The 27,501-nt window shown below is 34.5% G+C and overlaps 1 protein-coding gene and 1 non-coding gene across 5 annotated transcripts; both read right to left on the bottom strand.

Moving 5' to 3' along the window:
* Positions 1 to 62: 62 nt before the first annotated feature.
* On the bottom strand, positions 63 to 27,501 carry PRPF39 (pre-mRNA processing factor 39). 4 transcript variants are annotated; one of them, XM_037834922.1, is made up of 14 exons: positions 27,366 to 27,501; positions 16,638 to 16,988; positions 16,065 to 16,190; positions 15,298 to 15,416; positions 11,814 to 11,981; positions 7,537 to 7,702; positions 6,963 to 7,070; positions 6,021 to 6,185; positions 5,580 to 5,706; positions 4,989 to 5,257; positions 4,007 to 4,191; positions 1,438 to 1,512; positions 1,040 to 1,160; positions 63 to 782 (listed from the first exon to the last, which is right to left on the bottom strand). In XM_037834922.1, the coding sequence occupies exons 2-14, from the start codon at positions 16,953 to 16,955 to the stop codon at positions 726 to 728; spliced, it is 2,004 nt and encodes a 667-aa protein (XP_037690850.1). In that variant the 5' UTR covers positions 16,956 to 16,988; positions 27,366 to 27,501; the 3' UTR covers positions 63 to 725. The 4 variants fall into 4 exon arrangements, with proteins under 4 accessions (XP_037690850.1, XP_037690853.1, XP_037690851.1 ...); XM_037834925.1 differs by lacking the exons at positions 16,638 to 16,988; positions 27,366 to 27,501 and adding exons at positions 15,545 to 15,707; positions 15,811 to 15,879 and having other exon boundaries at positions 16,065 to 16,192; XM_037834923.1 differs by lacking the exon at positions 27,366 to 27,501 and having other exon boundaries at positions 15,545 to 16,190; positions 16,638 to 16,661.
* Positions 4,837 to 4,922, bottom strand: LOC119533738. Its single transcript, XR_005216847.1, has one exon. It is a non-coding gene; the product is annotated as a small nucleolar RNA SNORD127 (small nucleolar RNA).

Raw genomic sequence — 27,501 nt, 5'->3', positions numbered from 1 at the left:
CTAATAATGGTGAATATAAAGTTAATATTAGATGATTACCCCCCAGATAAATTCATAAACAATTATTGGATGAGTCTTAAGTTTTATTACAAAAATGAAGATGATCAGTTTGATCAAAATGAAAGCTTGCTCACAAGTTTTACATGAATATTCTAAATACAAAGTCCTGAAACAATGTACTTTCAATATGATTTTCATTTTTAAAAGGGATGCAAACATTCCATTTTTATTTATAATCACTATTTCAAGGCATAGTATTTAATAGTGTACCTTTTCTGCACTTAGATCCAAATTCACAACAAGATAATTAAATTACACAGACAAACCCTTGTAAGCAAAGGTTAAAAATCAGTTTTACAAAGGTAAATCCTTAATAACCAGCCCTTATGAGTTTTTCAAAATCTTGTACTATACTGACATGATTTGCAGTCAGGTTTTTTTCCTACCCTTAAGGCTACAAAACTGTTGCAAATGCATTGCAAAAGAAGTCTAGACCACTTAATGCAAAAATCAAAAAAATATTTCTCCAATAAAAAGTAAATTTTATAAATGGTAGGAAACAGTATCTGTGGTAAGCTAAGTGACATTTTCCCTATTACTAAACAAATCATGTTACACAGAAACAAAGACAAGTTATCAAATATGACAAGCTTATACTATGTTTACATCCCTCAAAAATAACTTCATACATTCCACACATTCCATCTGGAATTTACATCTTCTCATCAGGTTGGAGGAGGAGGGTAATACTGTCCATAATTCCAGGGATTCTGATAATTGTACTGAAAGGAAGAAATAAACATGTTAGCGCACCAAACTATGGCTGAGCTCGATATATATATAATTAAAGCAGGTCTATTTTTTAAAATTAGCATGTGTTCACTGCTGAAATTCCAAGTCTGTATTGCAAAGACAAAAGACCTAGAGGGCATTCTACAATCTGGAACAAAACCAAATACTCTTTTTTCTAAGTAAGACTATACTAATTTTTGCTTCTAATGTCACCTATGAACAAAATAACTCAATTACATAGACTCACTTGATACCAGGCACTATAATTGTATGCAGCTTGATTTGCCTGTAAATCTCCATCAATCATCTGTGTAGATGATGAAGTTGTATCTTCTGTATGTGCTTTCTTTTCCTCTGGTTCTTCTGATCTATAAATAAAGTCAAAATGTGAACTTTCAAAACTCCCACAGATACATACTTTTAACAGATGGATGAAAATCATTTGTATACATTTGTTTTGCTGAAGTTCTTAACCACTCTTAAATTAGTTTTATTTTAAAAAGCTATTATCCTCATTAAAATCATGAAAAAAGTATCTAAATTACCACAACTTTAACATTTAAAAACATCTATCTTTAGAGGCATTTTCTTAATGAAATGTCTTCTTTTAAACATCCCTTCCTGATTCATCAAGAAATTACATACCCGTTTTCTGCTTTCCTTTTTAAAGAATCCTGTTCTTTCAGGAGTGTCTGATGTTCATCATAAGCATTCAGAAGCCTGACAAAAATAAGAAAAAAATCCTCTAGAATATACAAATACCACACTGTTAAATATTTAAGCTGTTATTTCCAGCTAGGGAAGCAAAATGAATATTTCGGTGAACATCCGTTGTTTTTTAATCAGTCTAGGAAACAAACCTGCTCCAACCACCTTTTCTCATTTATTTCCTTTGGGAAACCAACCTCCCATTCTCTGTCCATGTGGTTCAAGTGGGGATCCAGGATTACAGGTCTGGCCATTATAGTTCTGCATACCCCTGGTCAATGATTAGTTCAGAGATGAGCATATGACTAAAAACCAGGATGTTAAGTGAGTCCCAGGATTTTTTACTACGTGATTGGGAAAGAGGCGTTTCTCTGTATCCTGATAGCTAAAGCTAGTGGGATGTTAGTCAGGAGCCAACTAGGTTTATTATTTCTACAAGTGGGGAGGCTGCCTAAGAACAAAGCTATCACACAACTAAAATAATGACCTTGATGGTGTGTGTTTGCCCAGTGCAACCATAAGTCATGACAGAGATCAACAAAGTGTTATTTTTGAGATCTAATTTAGTAAAGACTATTTGAAGACACCTGCCACCAGTTAGAATAACAAAGCATTAAAACTTGGGCCATTTGCAAACTGAATTAGAACATAAAACTACAATATAATTTGTTTTCACTGCTTAAAAAGATAATTTCTAATAACTATAAAAATTCTGATTTGCCATATGTATTGTATGAAAGTCTCACCTGGAACTTGGGACTTCAAAAACAACTGTCACCTGAAGCCAAAATGTGAATTTAAAGTAGTGATGATTTTGTTTTCCTCTTTTATAAAAACAAAGGAGGGTTTATTTTTTAAAGCAATCATAAACCTGGACACTGATAATTAACATTTCTGTAGAAATGAGGCTGATACTTTACAGACATGTACAACTTATTTCTCTGGGCAGTCTGCATATATAGATATTTAATAGTAATAACCCAAAACATTCCTCCCCAAAAGTACAAAGGACTATAAAATTGTTTTATACCTGAATCTCTGGTTGAGTGCTATGCATTAAGCACTTTTCATGGACTAATCTCATTTAACCCTTAGAACAACTTTGTGAGCCCAGTCTTTATAATTTGAAAACTTCACTTGCCCAAGTGAAGAATACACAAATAGTAAGTGACAGAGGTAGGACATAAGCCTATATTTGTAGCTCCAAAGTTAATTCTTAATTCATTATACTGCCTACCTAAATTTCTAAGTGTCTCATTTAATTTATCTTCCGTATCTTGGCCTTTTTAAATTTCACCTACAACAATCTTAGTCCTTATATTCAGGTCCTCTATATCTACAGCTTCAGGTACCTAAATGGCATCTTTGTGTTGATCCTCCAATTTAATCTGCAAATTACTGGCAAGCTAAAATGATTATGTCATTTTAATCTCACTGATTAAAACTCCAATAGCTCCCTACTGTCCACTGCCTACTACATGAGCTCTAAACTTGGTCTGGCTTTCAAGGCACAGCAGAATCAACAGACATCACCCTTTCTCTAATTCAGAAAACCCTCCAATCAAGCAGATGTTATTTTTATAGGAACTTAAATCATTGTGTCCTCTCCTCAGCTTATCAGCATCCAGTAGTAACTAAATGAAACCCTGCCTTCTCTATGAAACATGACAAAGCTGTTCTGATCCACAGATATAACAGCCTTCCTAACAGTTAAATGCTACCTCATACATTTAGTTATCCATTTCCTCTGATTATCATACATTCCAACCAGACTAAAAGCTAGAATCACTTACCTCATTTCTTTTGAACACCTTCAGTGCTAAATGTACAGGACATATAGTAAAGAGCATAGAGGTTGATGTATGTTTAAGCTCCACCCCACAATGTTATAGCTAAGTGACCTTGGAAAAAACGCCTCATCTCTCATCTTCTCTTTCCTCATCTGGAATTTTACTCTATTTTAACAAATTTTAATTTTAATTTTAAACTTGTACTTTTCCCAAGTCCCCTGGCAAACCCTTCTACTTGTACAGTCTCAATTCTCAGCCTTTTAGAATGCAGAAAAATGAGGCCATTAGGCATCATCTGTGGAATCATATCCATTGTTTTCTCCAATTTTATATATAACATAGCATTCCTATTCCACATTATCCCCATGCACCTTTCTTGGCCTACCTACTAAATGTTTGTTTCAGGATTCAATACTTAACCCATTTCCCTTTGCACTGGATTGCTGCTTCCTGCCTTCTCTCATCCACTCATCATTTAAATTACCATGCTAAAATTTTGAAAACAGTTTTGAAGGAAACAGAAACCACATCTTTCTCTTAAGCACAAAGACATTTACAAAACTGAATTTACCTCCAACATATACCTGAGGAATAATTAACCCAAGCAAACATTTTTTAGTTTCACAATGTATTCTTCGTACTAGTCAAATTCCAAACCAAAAATATCAATGCTCAGTCAGTCATCATTCAAACAGATAATATAATTAAGATCTTACTTGTTAACATCTGAACCAAAATCTTCAAGAAACTCCACTTTTCTCTGAGAAAATGTAATTCTCATCTTAATAGGCAATGAACCATGTATAGCTTTGTCAAAACAATTTAGGATGTTTTCTTCATTTTGTTTGAGGTCACCGCTATATTCCATTTCAAGTAAATTGAGGTATAACTTTGTGTTCTCCTGTGAAAAGGAGTATCAATTAATATTTCCAAAATATTTTGATTAGAGCATAGATATTTAAATACCTTAATTCTTTATGTCTCGATTTGAAAAACTCATTACTGACAACTGTATTATTTTAAAACACAATTTGTTAATATTTTCAGTAGTAAAAACTCTTTATCACATTGTATCCTATCTTGGGTTTAATAATGACCTACCATGACAATTAAAAATAAAACATAAAAAGATAACCTCTATTGTTCCCAATAATTCAAACTTTCAACTATAAACATTTTAAATTACAGCTGAAGCAAACTGTTATTAAATTTGTGTCTTAAACAGACCTGGCAATAGCTGAAAACGTAAGATATGAGAAGTTTCTAGTATACTGTCTTTTATCAATTGATACATAAAAGGAAATACTTTGGAAATGGAGAAAAATCTCACTGCTACATTTGCTACAATGCTAGCAACTTCCATGATTTTGCTTATAACTGTTCTCCCAGGTCCTCTGTTCTATTTAATAATTAGTAAATTTGCTGCAAGATTTCTAAAGGTGGTGGAAATAGAAAGTATCACAACCTCTGCAACACCTTATATATAACAATCTTAATTTTCTCAATTTTTTAATACATAATAATTTGAAGGGAAAAAAGAAGAAAATGGCAACATCAGTTTAGAGGGACTGTTGTCTTCATTTAGTAACAAAATATATTACATAAAGACCAAATTTGTCATCACAGTTGCCAAAGCAAAAACAAATTTTAAGAATGATTTTGTCATGGAATATGTTCTTAAAATATATAAATACATACTTTGTCTCTTTCAATTGCTTCCAAAAGCACCTTTCTTGATTTTGGAAGGTTTTTCTGTATTTTGAAAAGATGTCGAGCTAGTTTGATAGCATAAAATGAAGACTCATTATTTGATTTAGCATTCTTAATGGCATCCTGAAGCAACTGTTCAGCTTCTTCCATATTTCCATGCCGCCGTTCTAAACTTACTCTTCGCAAACGAACCATTGCCAGTCCTAGAACACATTCTTCAAATGTTCTCAAAATATTCCTGGCTTCATTAATATTACCTAGGAGAAGTAATTAAATATATATATTTTTAAACTTCTGAAATATCCTTTACACCAGGTTTTGGCAAACAACATTCCAGGGCTAAATTCAGCCTTATGCCTATTTTTGTTAAAAACTGGAACACAGTCATGCTCATTTGTTTATGTACTGTCTGTGGCTGCTTTTGCATGTCAATGGCAGAGTGATGTAGTTAAAAGACCGTATAGCCAGCAAAGTCTAAAAAACACCCCTTACACCATCCCTCTTGAACTCAATTCCTATATACTTATCCTGAAATAACTTAAAACCCCCAAAATACCAACTGAATTTCCTTATTCTTACCCTGCTGTTCCTCAAAAGCTGCCCAAAGCATATGCACCATGGGTTTCTTTGGCAGATGAATAGTGCAAGCTCTGCTGAAGACATGCCTCACTCCTTCAATACTGTGGTTTTCCATATACTTGGCATACTACATATAGAAACAGAGAAAATACTGAATAATTTACAGTTGAGCAAGCCATTAAATATGTGACAGAACGATAAAATTCTATTTTTAAACCCATTCAGCACCTTTATTGAACCACTAGACTAGTTTCTGTAAGGAAGGACGAAGAGAGGCAACGAGGTTGGCATATGCAGCAGTCAAATCTGGTTGCAAGCAGACCATCTCCTAATGCAACAGATATAGTTATATGAACAACATTCAACAGAAGTACAAAAAAGGTTAGTCACTAGATCAATGTTTATAATATACTCAAGTTTAAGAGCAAATAATTTTCTTACCTTAATCCAAAACTCCTCATAGAGAGCACATGATATCACACATCTTTCAAAGAGAACCACAACTCGTTCATGAGTCCCGTTTTCAATTTCAAATTCTAAGTATTCTTTCCAGTTCTTCAGCTGTGCCTTTTCCAATGGCTTCACATGAAAATAAGGTCTCTTAATCTGTAATAAAAACATGACATGGCAATGAAAGTAAACCAATACCAACAACAAAATATGCATGAGTAATGTCATTTAAAATTTTAATGTAACTAAAAATAATCAAATTTTAAAGAGCACAATATTTCATAATCCTTTTAATTAAAATACCTGAAATTCCTTAGACTTTATGAAGCACTGAAATGGAATTTGTTTTCCATTTTTTCAGTCATTTAACTATTCTGCAGAACTTTTTTATGTTCAACCAATTTTATTTCTTGTTGAATACTTAAAAACTGAAATACTACAATGACAGAAAACAGAAGTTTCCTTGGGACCAGGGGTAGGATTAAGAGTTACTGACTGGAATGAGCAAAGGGAACTTTTTGGAGTGACTGAAATGGTCTGTACCTTGATTGTGGTGGTGATTCCAGTGTATACACATTTGTCAACACTCATTTTACTGTACTCATTTTACTGGATGCTTAAAATGAGTGCATTTTATTGAATGTAAAGTATAACAACAAAGTTGATAAAAAATGTAAATAATTATAATAAAGTAGTTGCACTCAAGCAGATATTTTGCAATTCAAATTAGATTAGTCTCAATTCAACAAGATTCTAAAATAGGACATGGAAAACTGATAGTGGTAGCAATAAACAGAAAAAACACCTTAAGCAAAAATAGAAATAACAAGAGACATTACTATCAAAACTGCAAGAGAAAAAAGAAAAACCGCAAGACAAATATATTATTCCTATCTTTATATTTTGAAGACTGTTCAAAACAAAAACACTTACACCTTCTTCAAATGTCCATCTTTTGCTAACTTCATGCTCATTATAATTAAACATTTCTTGATGAATTTCAATGATTCTATGTCTCATGTTTTCTATTTCAGTAATTAGCTTGGGAGGAAAAGAAAAATATTAAAGTTAGAAGTTATATACAGAAAATTCTCAGTATTACCTTGTACTTAACCATTTAAGTATTATCCACGCATTCTTTTATCTTAGAGGTTTTCAAAATGTTAATTATATTTAAAGTACAATTAACAGCACTAAGATTTATAAGAAAATTTCCAGATAAACCACTTTCTTTTCTGTTATTTTAAACAGGACTAGTAGTTCACAACCTAGGCTAAATTATTTCCAGATGTCTACAAGTAAAACAGATCCTCTACCTTAAATTTATATTTCAACCATAGCAACTAAAGAGTCCCCCTTGCCTGAATCAGAAATTAACCTTAAATGACATATAGGTCACTGTGTGAAAAGGCCAGCTCTATAATTCACCAATATACTACACATGCAGTAAAGGGATATAAGGTCTAGTTTCTTGTGCACTGAAGGACTTTTGGATCAGTCTGCTTACCTTTGCTGGATCAGTTATATCTTCAATTCCTGATGGTAAATCATCACCAGGAGGACCATCATCACCACTGTGTCCATTTACAGAAGCTAATTCCCTTCGTAGCTGAATAAAATGCTCACCAGTTAAAAGATCTCTAGGTAAATTATTCTGTACATGTTCTTTAAATCTAAAGGAAAACAATAAAAATACTTCAAAATACTGAAGTATAATTTTATATCCCTACTACATATTACTCTTTCAAAGGAACTCTGATTTTAAAAAGAAACAAACACCACACCCTTTTTCCTTCCTTTCTACATAGTAAAAACCTACCACTTAGAACAGTCTTTACATCTTTATTTCCTTCCTGCCTTTGTAGTGGAGTGGAGAAGGCAAGAACAGACATGTGACTTAAAGCAAGGTTTTCCCTTCTCTAAATCTTAATTACTTCATCTGTAAAAATGGGGACAATAAAACCTCCCTTGCAAAGTTACTATAAAATTCAACTTGTTAATTTTTGCCAAGTTCCTGGCAGTTGTACATGATCAACAAATATTTTCTCTTCCTTCCCCACCTCCAAATTACTCCTTAATCCATGTGTCTGTGCCCACTACACTCCACTGACACTGCCCTAATTAAGGTCACTAATTACAAAATTATATGCAAAATTAAATGGACACTTGTTTCTTAGCATAGCGTCTATCCTAACCATGTTTTCAATACTTAAGGTTATTAACCACATTTTATTTTTAGAACCTTCTTCCTCTCTTGGCTTTTGAGTTACCATTGTATTTGGTTGTTGTCCAAGCCTCTACACGTTTTTCCATCTCCTTTTAGGGTTTCCCCTTCCTACCTGTCCCAAAATGCTAGTAGTCCCAAAGATTCCACTCTCCATTCTAGTCTATTTTTATACACTTTCTGATCAGTCTCATCAATACTTACAACTTGAAATAATACCTATACTATGATGACTCCCAAAACTGTAACTCAAGCCCAAGCCTTCCTCCTAAATTCTGGATTAGTATATCCAATTGCCAAAACTCTGCACAAAGAAATACATGTTAGTTTAAAGCAAAAGGTTTGAAAAAATATACTATTTTAGCCACATGTTAATTTAGATATACTCAAGTTTTAATCAAAATACCATCTCAATTTGGATGTACCACAGGAACCTTACATAACATCTCTCAAATCAAGTATATGATCGTCATCTACCAATTAACACACTCAGTATTTCTAATTCTGATTAATGTTACTATTGACTACTAAGCTTCCCAGTCATTTCCACTTAGTTTATCCCTTACAATCCATTGGGTAACAGGTTCTATTGATTCTACCTCCCAAATACATCTTCATGCCCTCCTCACTTCTCACTCGAATAAACATAAAATGGTCTCCCAGCCTATAGTCTCAACTCCCAACCCCACCTAATACTGCTATCATAAATGTTATTAAAAAGTAAACATAAAAACAAAAAAGTTAGCATGATGATTTCCCTTTCCCAGCAAAATTACTATGAATGCTTTTATCCTGTATTCAGGCTAAAATCCAATCTCCCTAGATGAAGTCTTCTATATTATGTACCACACCTACCTCTTCAACCTAATTATTAGACATGGTCCCACATGTACCAACCTTATGGAATTTTTTCCAAGTTTCTTAACATTGATTTAGGCTACTGATTCTTCTAAGAAATCTCTTCTCATTTACAAATGGATTAAGACTCACAAATCTTATAACTAACTTTGGAAATTGATTTTTCAAAGACAATAGATACAAAAGCTAACAACCCATTTCATCAGTAGGAAAAAATTAATATAGCCTGGCTTCTTTTAAAAACAAAAATGAGGAGGCAACTCCCAAACGTATTTTAAGAAAAGGAACTGATTTAAGAGTAAACGAATATTAACTCAAAATTGTCATCAGGATATAGATAAGAAACTTGAAATAAGATAAAACTGAAACATTACAACTACTTAAGAGTAGTTATAACTACTTAACAGTATACATGTTTAAATTGACTTAATTGCTACACTACAGAAACTTCTTTAAAAGAGTGATAAAATGTGCATAACAGCCAAGCAGCAATTTTTCATGAATTTATTTCACTGCAAAACGTTTATTCAATAAAGACTGGCCTATTGTCTAATAGGTGCTGAGGCCTATTTCTAGATATCAGTGATACAAAAGATAAAGCCTCAGAAACTGAAAGAGGATACAGGAGACAAATTTAAAGTAGTGTTATTAGTACTAAGACAAATGTAAATAAATGTAGGTACAGTGGTAACACATTGAAAGAATGGATAACTATTTAGGTAACCTAGATAAAGTTTCACAGAAAAGACACTAAACTGGATGTCTAGGGGAATATGAGTTCACCAGAAGAGCAGGAAGTAAAAAGGTGTTAGTCAGAAGTATGAAATAACATGGTCATTTGGGAAATTATCAGCACTGGGATATATCTAGAGCTTAGGAAACAGGAGGAGCTAAACCTGAAAAGTCAGACCAGATCACAATGTCCTCATGCTAACCTATTATCTTGGAGATACTATTCAGTGTATATTTAATATAAAAGCCTACACAATAGAAATATTTCTATTATCACACTCAGAGTACTTTCTTTTTTTAACATGTGCCTTCTCTCTACACTTTTGAACTTGTAGGTAAAACCATTCACATATAGCTTCTTTGGGTCTTTATCCCCTCAACCTAAATGATGTATCAACCAGACCACTGCAAGTGTAAAATAAATTATTTTAATTAGGGAGAGTATGTTGGGCAAAAGAAAACATTTCCATGGTTCTCAAAGCAGTTAGAAATACTAAGACTTATTTATACAAAAACTACTTGTGAGTTTGGTATACACTGTTAAGGGAAGTGGGTCTTAATACATTAAGTGGGAAAAAAAAGCAGATTATAGGGCAATATGTGTAATGCAATCCCACTTATTCTATAATATACCTATATGTTATTTTAAAATTCCAGTGGATACACATAAAAAGGAAAAAGATACGGAGAATATACCAAGAACTTTGGGGCTACACTGTCTAGCTTCCAATCTCAGCTTCCAATCACTTACTAACTCTATGATGTTGTAAAGATTTCTGTGCCTCACAGTTCCCACTTCCATAAAATAGGATAATAGTACTTACACCTCATTGGGTTATTGTGAGGCTTAAATGAAGTATAAAGCAATCAGAACATAGTAGCAAACATTAAGTATCTGCTAGCCATATATTTTTTCCTCGCCAACAGTAAGTTCTTGTAGTCACAGAATTTTAAGAATTGGTTCATAAAAAGGCACACTTTGACCCATAAAGCTTTTAAATACCTCTGTATTCATTTTTCAACAAATACTCATCAAACATCTCTATATGCCAAGCCTTGTGCTAATGGCTTTCAGCAAGTGTTTTCCTGGGTCATCATACACCCTGGAAACCTTCCTACCTCGTCTATTTCACCAAAACCAGAGACAGTATCTTCACAACTTTTATCTCTTGACAAATTGATCCAGTATACTTTACCAATGCTTTGCAAAATCCTCTACTATTTATAGTAAAGAAAAATTTAGACAACACTTACTTTAAAAAGTACCTTAGTTTCCAGGATTTAACACAATATTACTTATAAAAATTATGAAAAATGTATAGAAAATATGGCAGTTAATAAAAGGAAGGACTTATCAATACAGTCCCCATAATTTCTTGTTTAAAAAGACTTCTTGAGTCCATGTGAATGGGATACTTTGAGTACAAGCAGACAATAGAGCACAGAAATCACAGTACCCAGAATTAGGTGCTTTAACATTATTCATTAAAATGAAATGATACTGGATTGTCTGAATATAGGACAATCTTTACTGTTCCGGATAATAATGTGTTATATGAATCAAGAATGTAAATTTAATGAACCATTAAGTTCTAAATATGAATCTACTATGTACCAGGCACTGTGTTAATTTAGCACCATACAGATATAATTAAACTTAGATTCTATCTTCTCATTCCTTTGCTACTCTGAAATACCTTACATAAAAGAAGTTTCCTGTGTTTCCTCATCTATACAATGACTAAGTCAAGCCAGCATTTAAAACAGTAAAATTCTCAGTTGATAGAATATACAGAACAATGCCATATTTTAAAATAAATTGTGACTGTCAAGCAAGAATCACTTCTTGTGATTCTTGTGGCCATTTAACAGAATCTTATATAACATTCCAAGAGATATATACTCCTCAATAATAGGAATTCATTATCTGAGAAAATAAAGATATTTTAAAGACTGATTTTTCTACCTACCTCTGAAAATGATGACTATACAACTGCGTTGGAATACCAAGAATACGATCATATATAGCTGTAACTTCTCTCAGGTTTCCCTGTTCATTTTCCCAGTTTATGTACATTTCCCAAAGTCTGTCAGATCGGAAATCTGTTCCTGCAGCTAGAACGGCATGCTCAAAAGTTCTGAAAAATTAAATTACTCTTAAGTTACCTTTCCAAGATAAAATTACTTTTAAAATGGTATTTCTAAATTTTAGAAGATAATGCTAAATTCAAAATTACACTGAACTGCCCCATGCAAATAGGGATTAAAAGGTAGAAAAAATAATAAAAAGTATGAAAAAAAAAGTGGGTGAAAAAAGAAAGGAATAAAAGATAAATGCATAATGTACTTTTTATCTAATTTTATATTACATAAGTTACAATTGAAAATGTACATCTGGCAAAGATATAGGAATGAAACAGTGACTCTTAAGTATTTGTTAACTTGAAATGTTTGTTGAATAGATTTATTTAAAGCAAAACACAGAACTAAAATAATTAAGAATTTATAGAAAGGCAAATTTTATCTCAGTTTAAGGAATACCTTTCTAGCAATAAAAACTCTCCAATAAAAGATCCCATTGCCTTGTAATGTGAATTATACTTATTTTTAAGAACCCTTAAAAGCGCCTCCTGATTCTAAAATTCCCTAATTAAAGTTTATTACAAAAACATGTATTTCAAAATATCTAGCTCATTTCATGAGATTTCTGTAATTTTAATCACTGGATTTGATATGCCAATAGGATAATGATATAAAACTTTTAGAATTATGTTTTCAAAATAATTATCTTAGAAACAAGAGAGATTCAAGCAGTATAAAAGCTCTAATGAATTTTGTGTAAAACAGGAAAAATATATTCTAGTATTAGTCTGGCAAAAAATGCAAATAATATTTTTGTAAAGAGACAATGCAGCAGGCATGTGCTTGCAAGATATCAAAAGAAATTAGGAAGCTATCGTAATTAAAAGTGCGGCACTGGTTTGGTAACAGAAAATCTGATCAACGGAACAGTGTCAAAGAAAACAAATCAGACCAATGTATACATGAGAATTTAGTATATGATAAAGGAAGCATTTAAATCAGGGCCAAAGAGCTGGACTCTTCAATCAATAGAAAAATAAAAGCTAGCTCTCTATCTCATAATACACTGAAATTAAATGCCAGCTGGATGAATGTCTAAAAAAAGCTATTAAAAACTTTAAAAATACAGGATGTATATATTCTTGTGAGATAGGCATTTCTAAGGTATAAAACCCTAAAGTCGATAAAAAATTGAAAATTGAACCACATTAAGAAAAAAAAAAACCCCAAGCAAAGCTAGAAGACATGCCAAAACCAGAGTAAATGTTTAATACAGAGAGAAAAAGGATACAGAGCGAGCATGTATACATGTGCATACAAGTATGTGTGTCTGAGGTTTTCAAGAGAGTAGAACAGACATTACTGCCCCTGGAGAACCCAAAATGACAAGGAAATTAATGCAATAGCAACACCAAAAGCTAGAAGAAAATGGAGAGATGCCTTGAAAGCACTTAAGGAAAAATAATTTTCAACCCAAAATTCTATAACCAGTCAGACCATCACTTGGCAGAGTTTCAGACATAAAAAGTCAATTTTCTTTTCAACCAAGTATCCTTATCACTTACGATGCACTCCTCTAAAAGGTAGGCATGAACCAAGAAAGAAGTGGGATCTAATAAACCCTCATACACAGAGCATGAAACCCAGGAGAGACGTAAAGACATCTCCTGGAATCATGAGAAAGAGAAATTCCAAGACAGCTTCTGTATAACAGAACAAGAAGAGAGCAACCAGTACAGATTATAACTAAGAGGGTTCCAGGAGGGATATCTCCAAGAGGAAGGTGGGAAAAAAGAAATTTACAAATTATTGACAGCTCTCATTGTGTGGAAAGCTATACTTAAAACCTTTACAAAGCTGTTGAAGAATGCAAAGAGACTTAAATGTTCAAAGACTAAGTATATCATGGAGGGGTAGGGAGCATTAAATGCCTTTTAAAAGAAAAGGGCAGTGATACAGGAATAACGGCGCATGCCAACTCAGCAAATGAATTCATTAACCTCCCCCCATGAGGGACATGACTCTGAGGGGAATGAATCTCCCTGGTGATGTGGGACATGATTCCCAGGAATGAGCCTACCCCTGGCAGCAAGGGACTGAAAATGCCTACTTGACCAACGGGGGCAAAAAAAGTAACAAGCTGAGGTCACAGTGGCTAAGAGATCCCAAATAGAGTTGGGAGGCTATCCTGGAGATTTCCCTTATGCAGGCTCCAGCTAGACATCCCAAATGGCCAAAGTATGCCATGCCCTTACCAAAAGTAGTCCCTGTATACCTAGGTCCCTATCTGAGATTCTATAAAAGATGCACTCACTAAGTTTTATCTTTCAGAAACTCAAATCCACCAGAGTGTTCCTATATCTGACAAGTCCTAAAAACCAGAGGCAACAGCCTCTTTAAGATCAACTATCAGATGCACCCCCCTTCCCATACTTTTGACACCCCTTTTTAATATGAACAAGTTAGGGTGCTCACTACCTAGACACTCCTGAAGATGGAGAAAGATTAAGTGAGAGGAAGGGGTAGCAACCAACAAGATAAGAATGAACAAAGGTCTATGAATACTGAAATTTTATATAATTATATATATATGTATATTTTGGATGCTGAGGTGTCAGATTGGCTGGAAGGACATAAATGACATGGTGGAACTGTAGCTTATAACATCCTTTGGTATTTGCTCTATAGCTGGCTCATTGAATTGTGCCTTGAAGGTCTTCACCTTTCTGTATATACCTTGTATTGCATAATAAGGAAAGAACTGCTGTGGAATTGTAACCCATAACAATTTTTGAAATTACCTATATGATTGCTTGTTGAGCTGTACATCAAGAGATGACACCATTCTGTATGTATGTTATATTTCTACAATAATGGAAATGGCTGAAGTTGTGGAATTGTGACCCATGACATTCTTTGAGGTTTACTCTCTAACTACTTGTGAAATCACACTTTGAAAGTTACCACTGTTATATATGTACGTTAAAAGTTCACAATAAAAAAAAAAGGAGTCAATAAAAAAAAATAATAAATAATGGTGAATGACCCAGCTCAGCTGTAGAAAATATTTATGGATTCAAAATGATTAAAAAGAACAACTCTATGTATATGTGAATGCAGAGCAGTTCTGAAAAGACACATGGAGCCATTAAACATGAGGGGAGTGGGACAGGGTCATAAGGAAAGGGGATGTAGAATGGAGGACTTTATTTTCTTCATCCTTGCTAATCATGCATATGTTTATTAAGTGTCATTTTAAAAATAAACACTGAAAAAGAAAATTTATATTCTTTTGGATAAATCTATTGTCAATACCAGAATAATTAATTAATTACATCTTCAAATACATTTGAATAGCTATGTTTCACCTACCCTCGTATTGTACTGTTTGTCTCAGGATCACCAGGTTCCAGTGTTTCTTTTAAGAAGTTTATATAATGTATCCAAAGGTCAACACTAAGAGGTATTGCCTGAAGCCCCCTCCGATAAACCTAAGAAGAAAACAACAAACTGTACTCCAAATATTTAATTATTTCTTAACAGAGAGGCAACACTGTGTTATCCGGTGAACCTTAGAAATACTAATTACTGGAATTTTGTTTAAATAATCTACCATTACCATTTGGGTGGAGGTTGGATAGAACATGGCAATGTTCTGATCCCCACGTGCAGAGTCTTGATCTTCAAAGCGCAGCAGTCCCTGCATTCTGACCGGGTTGTGTGGGCAGGCTTTGGGTTACAGACCATAGGGCACAGACCCATTAGAGCATCAATGACAGCGTCTGACCAAAAATGCAATAAGACGTAGCAAATGTGACTAGCAAACCAACTATATTGTTTGGAAAATGAGAAATAAATGTAAGTGAGAGAAAAGCCCTGCCCTACTTGTTAAGCTGCAGTGTAATACAGAGGCTTGCACTGCAAAGCTTGACAAACTGTAGAGGTTTAACGCACCTGCCAACAAAGAGAGAAAATATTAGCTACAAATGCCACAAGTGTGACAAATGCAAATAAAATACCCTATAAAATTGTTTCACCATAAATGGTAGGTACTGCCAGCCAAAAAAAAAAGTCTTTGTTTTGTTACTATTTGGCGTACAGTACCTAATGAAGGTAACTTTATTCAGTGATGTACGCACCTCATCTGATTGTTTAATGTTGTCATGCCGCTTTTCAAGGTCTGCATACTTTTTCCAGTAACCATAGCAATATGGATAGTGTATGAAAAATTTGTCAAATGCTTTCCTGGCAGCCATCAAGTGATTCTGATGAAAATAAAACAAGATGTTTAAATATCTTGTAAGGTTTTGCCATAAAAATATTCATTATTCCTTACAGATATATCATCTCAAATAAAATAAATGGCAGCCATAAAAAACACACATGCAGCAGCTCTTTTTCCTAAACACAATCTCAATCTTTGAAAGAGAAGAAACTAATTCTATCAAATAGCAAGATAACTTTTTTTAAATAATTTTATACACACATGCACCCCAATTATTGTAAAACATTAGGCTTTGACTATCTACTCATTCTGATTTTCCACAATGTACATATGCTATAAAAGTTACTTTTCAAAGCTAAAAAATGTGCTATTCACCTTAATCTGAAAGTTATAAAAGAGGTCACTTTAAAAACTCAAATAAACTAAAAAAATCAAACTGGTATTATTTTATTTCTCTCCTTCTAATCCCATGTAAATAATTACTAACCTCCTGTTCTACATACTGAAGCAAATATACCCAGGCTGTAAAATCCTGAGGATTATTGTCTACAGTTTTCCAAAATTTTTCATATTCTGGAGGGAAATTTGCTTCAGTTTCTGTAACTGGAAGGTCCACAGCATTTGCCATTTCATTTTCTTCCGCAGTTGCATTCACACTGGGAGAGCCATCAGGTGACTGTTCCATTTCTGTAACATTCATAATCTCAGTACCAAAATCAGCAGGCTGTTCTGTAGCTACCTCTGAACTGTTGCCTGTGCTGCCATTACTAGAATTTCTGTACTCATCCATGTGGGAATTTTGCATAGTTGTTGATTTTGTCTTCAGTTAAACAATTATCTACAGAAACACAAAATAAAGATAAACATCTTTTAAATGCTAATAAAATTATCTGGCATCATTAATACCTTTCAAAACCCTAGTTAGCTACTAAAAATACACTAATTTAAGTCTTATCACTCAAATCAAAATCAGACAATTTATTAGTTTCTATATTATAAATGAAATTCTGGAAGGTACAAATACTTTTTTAAAATGTCATTTCGTTGCTGGGGTTCAAGTAAAAACTAAATAACCTTGGATTAAGTTCCTTCATCTATAAAACAAGTGAGTATCATGCCTACTCCCTAAAGAAACAACTACACTCAAGATTTCTTAGCTAGCTACAAAACCTAAATTCACTGACTGAATGCTAGCTTGCCTATCAATCACTGGAAAACAGCAATATCTTTCATATCTGTATGAGGCTAAAAGTAAAACTAACAAAAATTATAGTCATGAGTATTTCAGAAAGAAGTTCATCCACTTAGCTCAGAATAAAGAAAATTTTAGTAACAGAGGGTTATATTGTTGCAATACACTTATATTTTTATATTTTAAATCCTGGCATCTGGGTTACAATCTTATCATAGAAGACAGAAATTACAGTCTTAAAAAAATTAAAGAATGATTTCTAAAGTAAAAAAAAAAGTTATTAAAAACATATTTAAGAAATGTACACCAGTAAAGCATAAAATATTTAACATTAAATATTAAATCATCAGATTGACAACAATTAAAAGGATATCTTTCTGAAGAGCAGTCAAGCAAAATGTAACAAATGGAAATTATGCATATTTTATTGTGCATTTTTTATTATGGAAATAATCAGATAAAGATATATTTATTTAAAAGCATTTGCTGCAACACTGTATTATAGTAAAAATGGAGGTGGGGCAATTAAGAGAAGGGCTACTTTAAGTAAATGGCATAATTACAATAGAATAATAATCATTAAAAAGGAAATAAATATGTATCTGTGTTGATATAAAAAGATGATATACACACACATTATATATACATACACATACATATCTGTAAGGATTTACACCAAATAAAATTAAATAAAATACAGTAAAAATGTTGGCTGGTATTAACAGCTGTTCTCCCTATACAGGTAGAATGAGTGCTTTTTTCTTTTGGCTTATCTGCAGTTATTTAACTGAACTGAAGACACAGGTGGTTGGTATTTTTTTTTTCCTTAAGAAAAGTCAGCTGTGCCGATGCCAATGGTTGCTGGCTACAATTTGCTTTGCAATTTTATGCCTACTTTTAAAATGTGGGTTTCACTATAGTCTAAATTCTCAAACCTACCTCCACACAAAGGTTACCTTGTAAGCTGGCTGAAGAAATACAGCTTCCTTGGCCCCAACTCCAATGATTCTGAGGTCTATCCTCAGGACCATAAAGTTGTACTTCTACCAAATTTTCTAAATAATTCCGAAATACAGAAATGTATTCATGGGTAAAGTCTATACACTGGAACTGCTGGATCAAAGAATAAATGTATATTAAATTTGGGAAGATGTTGACAATTTATCTCCAGAAAAGTTGCACTAGCCATCTGGCAGTCACTTTTAGGTGCTATCCAACATCCCCTCTCACCATCTTCCTTGCTAATAAATCACTGATTTTGTTCAGGGCAGCAATATACCTATTCCCAGATAAGGTATCATGAACTTGAAAAGGCTATCTCCTGAGGGACTCTGGGAATGTTTTGCTTTTGTCATAAAAAGGAACAGTCATAATTAGTGCAATCTCCCTTCTACCATTCTTCCTATCTTGAAGGTAAACACGATATCTGAAATAATTTATCAATAAAGGATCAGCCAGGAAAATTTTTAAATACCAGCCCTGGCATCATTAAGCTACTGACATAATGTCAGCTTTCTGTTGCATGAGAAAACAAATTTCTATTTGTTTAAGCTACTGTCAAGAGACACGTTTTCTATTACTTGCAGCCAAATGCACTCCTAATTGATTTACCTACCAACAGTGCATGGCAGGGTCCATTAGTCCACTTCCTCTTGCCAACACTAGGTATTATCATGATAATTTTTGCTCATCTGATTAAAAAAAAAGGTACTGTCTTAGTTTGCCAGGGCTGATTCGACAAATACCACACTGACTGGCTTAAACAATTTGGAGATTAGAAGCCCAGCATCCATGTATCAACAGAACATGCCTTCTCCTGGAGTCTACAGTGTTCTGGTGCTGGCCTGCCAGCAATCCTTGGGGGGGGAGACAAGAAAAGATTACTGGTTGATACATTCTGACTCATTTACTACCTATTCTATTCTACTTGCACATTTAAGTTGGAAATAAGTTTCTTCTGGATTCAGCAAATTTACCACACCCCAGCATCTTCAGACTGCCAATTACTCCACACCCTGCATTTACAGTGTTGTAAAGAAAAAAAATCAGTAGTATTGTACTGGTTTGATATATCATGTCCCCCAAAGAGCCATGTTCTTTAATGCAGTCTGTTGATTAGGATGGAACCTCTGACTGAATTATTTCCATGAGGGGTGGCCCCGCCCATTGAGGGTGGGTCTTCATTAGCTCACTGGAGTAACTAAGAGCCAACACAAACCCAGATGCCCTCAGTAAAGAGGGCAGTATAGCTGAATTTGCTTAAATATCCCTTAATTTGGTTTGAATTCTTTCTAAGATTTAGCCTTACTAAATATGCCAAGGTTACCTTCTTCATATAAATGTTTATTTTTAAAAGTTATTTCCTTTAGGTTATATTCTCAAAATTAATTATACCAACATGTAGCATAAACATTAAAATTAAGCATAGCTTTGACCTAACAATAATACTTGTGAAAATTTATCTTAAATAATGATGAATCTACAGGAAAATTATGCAAGTATTAGAGTAACAAAGCAGCTGGATAAGAGTAACATATAAAAAGTAAGGTGCATTTCTATGATTAGAAATTCTCTTTAAAGTCCATTTGAAAAAATTAATCATGAAATGTTCATTGTGGCATTTTTCTAAGAAAAGCATTTGTTGTTATACTATGCAGCCCAGCTCACATCACTCCAATGAAAGTACTCATTTCTCATAATGACCTATTTGTCATATTCAAGGTCAGTCTTCATCCTACTAGATCTCTTATTAATCCTCTATTGCCCTGTTAAAATTCTTTATACCTCCAAGGAGTAAATCTATTGTATCACAGTCTTCTAATTCCCTCACCTCGTTTACAATCTTTCCTCTTTTTTGCTCTTTTGTTTTGTACCTCTACTATAGCACTTCTATAGTAAATGAAACATAACCATTATTTGTGTTTGCATCTATTCTCAAACTTTGAGACCACAAACAATGACGTGTGATGTCATTCTTCCCATTACCAAATCTCCCAATCTAAACACACCTGTAAACCATCCCCTCATCCTTCCCTTGGTCAAAATGAATAATGTACCTTCAAACCCAGACCTCATGACTTGGAACACCTTCTTAGAGTCTCATAAGTATTAGCAGTACTCAATTTTTTGTCACCAGCCCTCTCCTTTCCTTTAGCAACACTCTCCCTGGGCTCATCATGTCCTCCTCTTGTATAGACTTTCTTCACTGGGCTTCAAAGTCACACAATTTTCAGTGTCTTTCCTACCATACTATCATGCCTTCTTCTTAAGGTGGACTGCAGTCTCCTCTTACATGATCTTGTAATGTCAAAGTGCCCAAAGACTCAGTCCTTTGTTCTCATCCCTTCTTTTATCTCCATTAACTCCTAATATCACATGGCCTTAAATGCCAATTATATGCCAACTCCCAAATTTCTATCCACTTTTTTCCCAAACTCCAGATTCATATATTCAACTACCTAGTTCACATCTCCACCTGTATGTGTAACATTCACCACAAACTTTAAAATGTTCCTAACTGAATTTTTCTGATCTTCCCACCCCCAAAAAAGAAAACCTGCTCTACCTAGAGTCTTCTCCATCTCCACTGATGGAAACTCCATCCTTCTAGTTGCCTAGGCCAAAAATTTTAGAGCCACCCTTGACACTCTCTTTCTCTTATATCCAAGGATTACAGAATCCTTCCAATATGTTCAAAATCCCACTTCTCATCTTCCTGGTACAAACTACTCATCTCTCAGTTGGAACTGTTTAGTCTTATACAGCCTTTTATAGGCCTCCTGCTTCTTCCCTTCCTCCACTCCACCCCCACTTACCTGCCCTAATCAGAGCAGCTAGTGAACTTTTTAAAAATAGAAGTCAAACCATATCACTACTGCCCAAAGCTCTCCATCTCACAGAAAAAAAGTCACTGTCTAGACAAGAGCTAAAACCATAAAACTCCTAAAAAAAAAAAAAAACATGGGGGGGCCTTCATAACCTTGTATTTGGTAGTGATTTCTTAGATATGACACAAAAAGCCAGGGCAACAAAAGAAGATAGATGAAATGGACTTTGTCAAAATTTAAAACTTCTGTACATCAAAGGACACTATCACAAAAGTGAAAAGAAACCTTCAGAATGGGAGAAAATAATTGCAAACCATATAGCTGATAAGGGTTTAAAATCCAAAATACATAAAGAACTCAAAAAACTCAACAACAAAAAGACAAATAACCCAATTTAAAAATAGGCAAAGTTCTCTGTAGAAATGGAAAATCCAATCATCAAATTTATATGGAAGGGCAAGGGGCCCCAGAGAGCCAGAACCGTTGGAATGGGGAGCAAAGTTGGAGGACCATGCTTCTTTGGTTTTAAGACTCATTACAAAGCTGCAGTAATCAAATAGCATGATACTGGCACTAGGACAGACATATAAACCAACAGAATCAAACTGAAAGTTCAAAAATAAACCCTCACATCTATGAACAACTGATTTTTGACAAGGGTCCCAAATCCACTAAATGGGGAGGGAATAGTCTCTTCAACAAATGGTGCCGGGAGGACTGTATTTTCAAACGCAGGCGAATGAAAGTGGACCCCTACCTCACACCATATACAGACTGACTCAAGGTGGATCAAAAACCAATATAGGAACAAAGACTACAGAGCTCCTGAAAGGAAACATGGGCAAGTATCTTCAGGATGTGTTAGGCAATGGTTTCTCAGACCTCACATCAAAAGCATAAGCAATAGAAGAAAAAACAAGATGAATGAATGGGATTTCATTAGAATTGAAAACTTTTGGGGATCAAAGAACTTTGTCCTGAAGGTGAGGGACCAACTTACAGAACAGGAGAAAATATTTGGAAACCACATATCTGATAAAGGTTTAATACCCAGATTATATAAATAAATCCCACAACTCAACAACCAGAGGAGAAACAACCCAATTAAAAAATGGGCAAAAGACTTGAATGGACATTTCTCCAAAGAAGACACACAATTGGCCAAAAAGCAAAAGACAAGATGCTCAACATCATTATCCATTAGGGAAATGCAAATCAAGACAATGAGATAACAACTTGCACCTATAAGAATGGCTATTTTTAAAAAATGGAAAATAAGTGTTAGAGAAGATGTGGAGAAATAGGAACACTCATTCCTTATTGGTGTGAATACAAAATAGTGCAGCTGCTGTGAAAAACAGTTGGGTGTTTCCTCAGAAAATTAAATATAGAATTATCATATGACCCAGCAATCCCACTTCTTGGTGTATACTCAAAAGAATTGAAAGCAGGACTCGAGCACATATTTGCACACCAACCTTTATGATGGCATTATTCACAGTTGCCAAAGGATGTAAGCATCCCAGGTGCCCATCAACAGATAAGTGGGTAAAGAAAATGTGCTATACATACACACACACACAATGGAATATTATTCAGCCATAAAAAGGAATGAAGTTCTGATGCATGCCACAACATGGAGAAATATTGAAGACATCAGGTTGAGTGAAATAAGCCAGATCCAAAGAACAAATATGTTATGATCTCACTGATATGAACCAATTAGAATAAGCATATTCATAGAGTCAGATACCAGAATACAGGGGTCGGGGTGGGGATACGGAATGGGGAGTTTATGCTTCATGGATACAGTTTCTGTTTGGGGTGATGACAAAGTTGGGATAACGGATATCAGTGCTAGTAGCACAATATTGTAAAGATACTACTACTGAATTGTATACTTGAATGTGGTTAAAATGGGAAAATTTGAGTTGTATATGTTACTACAATTAAAAGATTAAAAAAATTTTTTAAAAAGTCAATATCCTTCCAATGGCCCACCATGACCCACAGCCCCTCTCCCACCATTTACCTTTTTTGATCTCATCTTCTACTATTCTCACTCTCACTCAGCTCCAGTCACACTTACATCTTGTTGTCTCTCAAACAGACCACACTCTTCAGCCTTAGAGCCTTTGCACTGGCTTTTCCCTCTGCCTGGAATGATCTCTCATATACACATGGCTACCTTCCTCACCTCCTTTAGATCTTTGTTGAAATGTCACCTCCTCAAGACCTACCTGGGCTACCCTATTAAAAATCCCAAGCCTGATCCCCTCTACCATCTTCTACTTTTTTCTTTAATCCATACAATTTATCATATTCTACCACAGTGAATAATTCACTTATTAAGTATACTCTGCTATATGGATTAACACCTTATTTTTACTCATACTACTGTTGTTATAGTTTAAGTAATCATTATATCCCTCCTAGTTCAGTGTTTTTCAAACTGCAGTTGCCTTAAACCAGCTGCTTCTTTTTTCAAATGGCAAATAGGAAAAAAAAAATCAGTGCTTTGCACATAATAAAGGTATAGTTTTGTGACATTTTGATGCAATTAAACACACATATGAAATTCAACTATTATATATTGAGTAACCAAGCACACAGAAGACCCTCAGTATTTTTCAAAGAATGAATGAAGTGGTATCATCATGTACAGCTATGACTTCAATTACTATTTATCAGTGATAATAGTAAGAGATGTTATTTATTGAACAAATATTTTGTTAAATGCTACTTGCCCATTTTGAAGGATGGGGAAATTAAAGTTTATTAGGTTAAATAGCTTGTCCAAGGTTACACAGGTAGTAAGGAATAGAGACAGGACTCAATTCCATCCTAACTCCAAAACTCTTAACTCATCTCTGCTAACTTCTACAGTACAGACATTCTATCTCTGTTGAGTTTTTGTTTTTTCAAATTCAGTTCTTTCCTGGTTCAGAGCCTTACTGAATGCTATTTCTTCTACCTGGAATGCTTTCCCTTCTCTCTACCCCATATTCCCACTTAGTCCCTTCAACTTAAATAAAGTCTACTCATTCTTCTGGGCAAAGTTTAAAAGCATTTCCTAAAAAGTATTCCCATAACCCCCAAATTGGTTAGGCTGCCCCCATTAACACTGCCAAAGTACTCGTCTTTCTCACCTTGGCACACATCACATTTGTGGTACTTGTTCAATGTCTATCTTACCTACTAGATTAACAAATTTCTTGAGCACAGATAAGGACTAAATCTACCAACACCTAAGAATATATTACACCTGGAGGTAGAACACACTCAAGTGCACTGAATATTACATAAATAGCATCAAAGTCCTCAGTCACCCCAGACTAAAACCTGGTATATAATTCATAACCAAATGGGAAGTGGTACAGTAAAGATATAGCCAGACTACTTATTAGGGAACTTTGGGCATTACCTAATCTCTCTAAACCTCATCCACAAAACAATCAAACATACCTTGCTATAAAGACTTATCTCTTTCTTTTCATTCACACTACTATCATTACACAGTAATTCTTCTCTCTCTACTAGATCAAGGTTTGAGACTTCTTCAAACTAGCTTCTGATTTGTTTTTTTTAAGTGGGAAAATATCAGAATATATGCACACAGTAAGGGCATATTGTTGAAACACACAATCAACCATGTATATTGGGCTGCGACATAACATGCACTACACCCTACTGTGGTTGTGGTCAAAAAATTTTGACAAAATTGCTAGATTATTGTTACAGATAAATTAATATTACTAGAATATTAAATTCAGTGTGAACAGGGGACTTGTTGGTTTTATTCACTGCTGTGTCCCTAGTATCTAAAACTCAGTCAGTACAAAAGACCACTCAATAAATATCTGTTGAATAAATGAATAATATATCCAGTCCCAGCTTACTTTCCAAATGTACTAATCTTACAAAATTCCTCCTCATGTCCATTTCCAGAGCCCATTACATTCTTCATGCCTGAGCCTTGGCTCATGCTCTTCCTTCAGATTAACAAAACTTTCCTTTCTCAACTCACCATACCAATGTCCTACTACATTATAATTTCTTATAAAATCATGATAGGCATAAAATGTCCACAAGCATAAAAGGAAACCTGATGAATTACAAAGTAAACAGGCAGTACCTGAAAAAACACAGTTCTTCTGTAATATACATTTACTTTTTAGTATAGTTATGACATACATTAAACATTTGGTTAACAATTCAGCATGTCATCTTAAAGTTTAAAACATATTCAGCATGCCATCTTAAAGTTTAAAACGTATTTTGGAAGACGATTTAAATGACCCACACAAATAAAAATGGGGAGTTTGATCTAATACCTTCTGTTTTATTCTCTAAATACCTCTTACGCATGTAGAGGTAATCAAAACCATATTATTAATTATTCTTTTCATAAACAGAGCAATATATAAAAATCTAAAATTATCAGTAAGGACTGAAAATTAGGAGTTTACAAATGATCTAGCTTTACAATCCACAACAAGTCATTTTGTCTCATCCACAGAAAGGCCAAATTGCAGACTAAAAAGGCTACTTACTAGGGAAATTGGGGCAAGTTACTTAAACTCTCTAAGCCTCATCCACAAAACAATCACACGTACCTTGTGTTAAGAAGAGGCTATAAGCAGAAAAGGGGCTGCCATAACCAATGACTTTGGTGACTATTTTTAGAGGCTAAGTAGAATGTTCGCAGTCTGACTTTTGCTTTTTTTACATAAATGTCAAGCATCATCTTCAGGACTTTGAAAAAAATCACCAGTTGGCTGGAACTATTACTACTTTCTTCCTCCTTTAGCTATTTTTCCAAATAAAAATAATCTTATGTTTATTTGTTAACAAACCACAAATAATATTTGTTAATATAATATTTGTTAACATACCACAAAAGGTTCTGTTCTTTCTCTTGGGGGAAAAAAAAAACACAATTCACAATTTTTAACATTTGATTTATACAATCCTTTTTCTTATTCAACTATAAGCCAGCAAGTAAAAACATTACAAAGTATTCTAAGTCTAAAAACTATTCTGCTTTTCCACTATCACTTCAAATATCTCATACTACTTCCTAATTAGCCATCTTGGGTCAATCCCTAATTATTTCAGGGCTCACAATCTAGCCTTCTTTAATAGAACACCTCTCAGCCACTTTATCCCTACCACAGGGTGAACAGTGGAGAGTTCAAACTTTCCCAACTGTAGAAAGAAATTATAAATCTGGAAACAATAACAACAACAAAGATGTCAGTAGTTGCTGTTTTTTTTTTTTAATCCACTTAAGCTCTTACAGAGCTCAAAACACTTAAGTTCCAACATGTGCTTCATACTTCCCTGTATGAAACTCACTCTCTTAAGCTTCAACATTTCCAGCTGTAGAAAAGTATTTCTGAACAGACTGATCAGCTGTCAAATAACTTAAAGTCAACAAGAAAGCAATATGAATATTAAACTTAATGGTAGCATTTCAATCGACATAAAATTATACTATATTATAGTACCATCAAAAATACATTAAGTAGCACCATTTATTAACTTAAAAGATCTGATTTCAGAGTGTAAGATCGACAAAAACTAGTGTTGGTCTCTGGCTACAAAACGTAAAAATTATTCTTAGATTTCTTTAGAAGATCCAACTAGGATATTTCAGATATGGTTTTTCTGTTCCTGTCCTATCTGGCCAAATGCTTTGGAAAATCTTTGGGATGCTGTGACTCGAGGTCCTAAAGGAGGTGCTTATGTAGTCAGAACGCCTACGAAGTACCTAAATGCTTGATTAATAGAATTTATATTATATTTTCCCAATGCTCTGGCGGCTGCTAAAAGACTCCTTCCATTTCCAGTTGTTTCACCCATACCAGTTTCCACTTCTTGGGGAAGCAAAGGCTTCAGTCTTTCCCCCAAATCTCTTTCAAAATCCAGGTGAAGAAGGCGCCCACACGTCCCCGCCCGACGTAAGGCATCGGTCCAGAGAAACATTTAGTCTAAGAAAAGAAACCTCGCACTGCTCCACCCAACAGGTGGGAAGGAGAAGGGAATGGACAGCTGAACGCCGAGTCCAAGCCAGGCCTCAAACAGGGCGGGAGAGGGAGGCCACGGCCCTAGTGCGGCCTGAGAACAGACAGGCCCCTTCCTGCACCAAGTATCACCCCCACAAGTCATTTCCAAGGCGCCCGCCCCAGCTGACCTTACGATGGATGCCACTCAATGCCATGAGCCGAAGCGTGGGCCAAACCTAGCCAAAGACAGCACTTCCACCGCCTCAGTCCACACAGCCCCACAGCAGCACCACCAGCGCCACGACCGCCTCCTCGAGAGCCCGC

This window comes from Choloepus didactylus, chromosome 4 (assembly GCF_015220235.1).
Source record: "Choloepus didactylus isolate mChoDid1 chromosome 4, mChoDid1.pri, whole genome shotgun sequence".
Lineage (NCBI taxonomy): Eukaryota > Metazoa > Chordata > Mammalia > Pilosa > Megalonychidae > Choloepus > Choloepus didactylus.
Note: the sequence above shows the minus strand (reverse complement) of the source record. Positions and strands in the feature narration are given on the sequence as shown.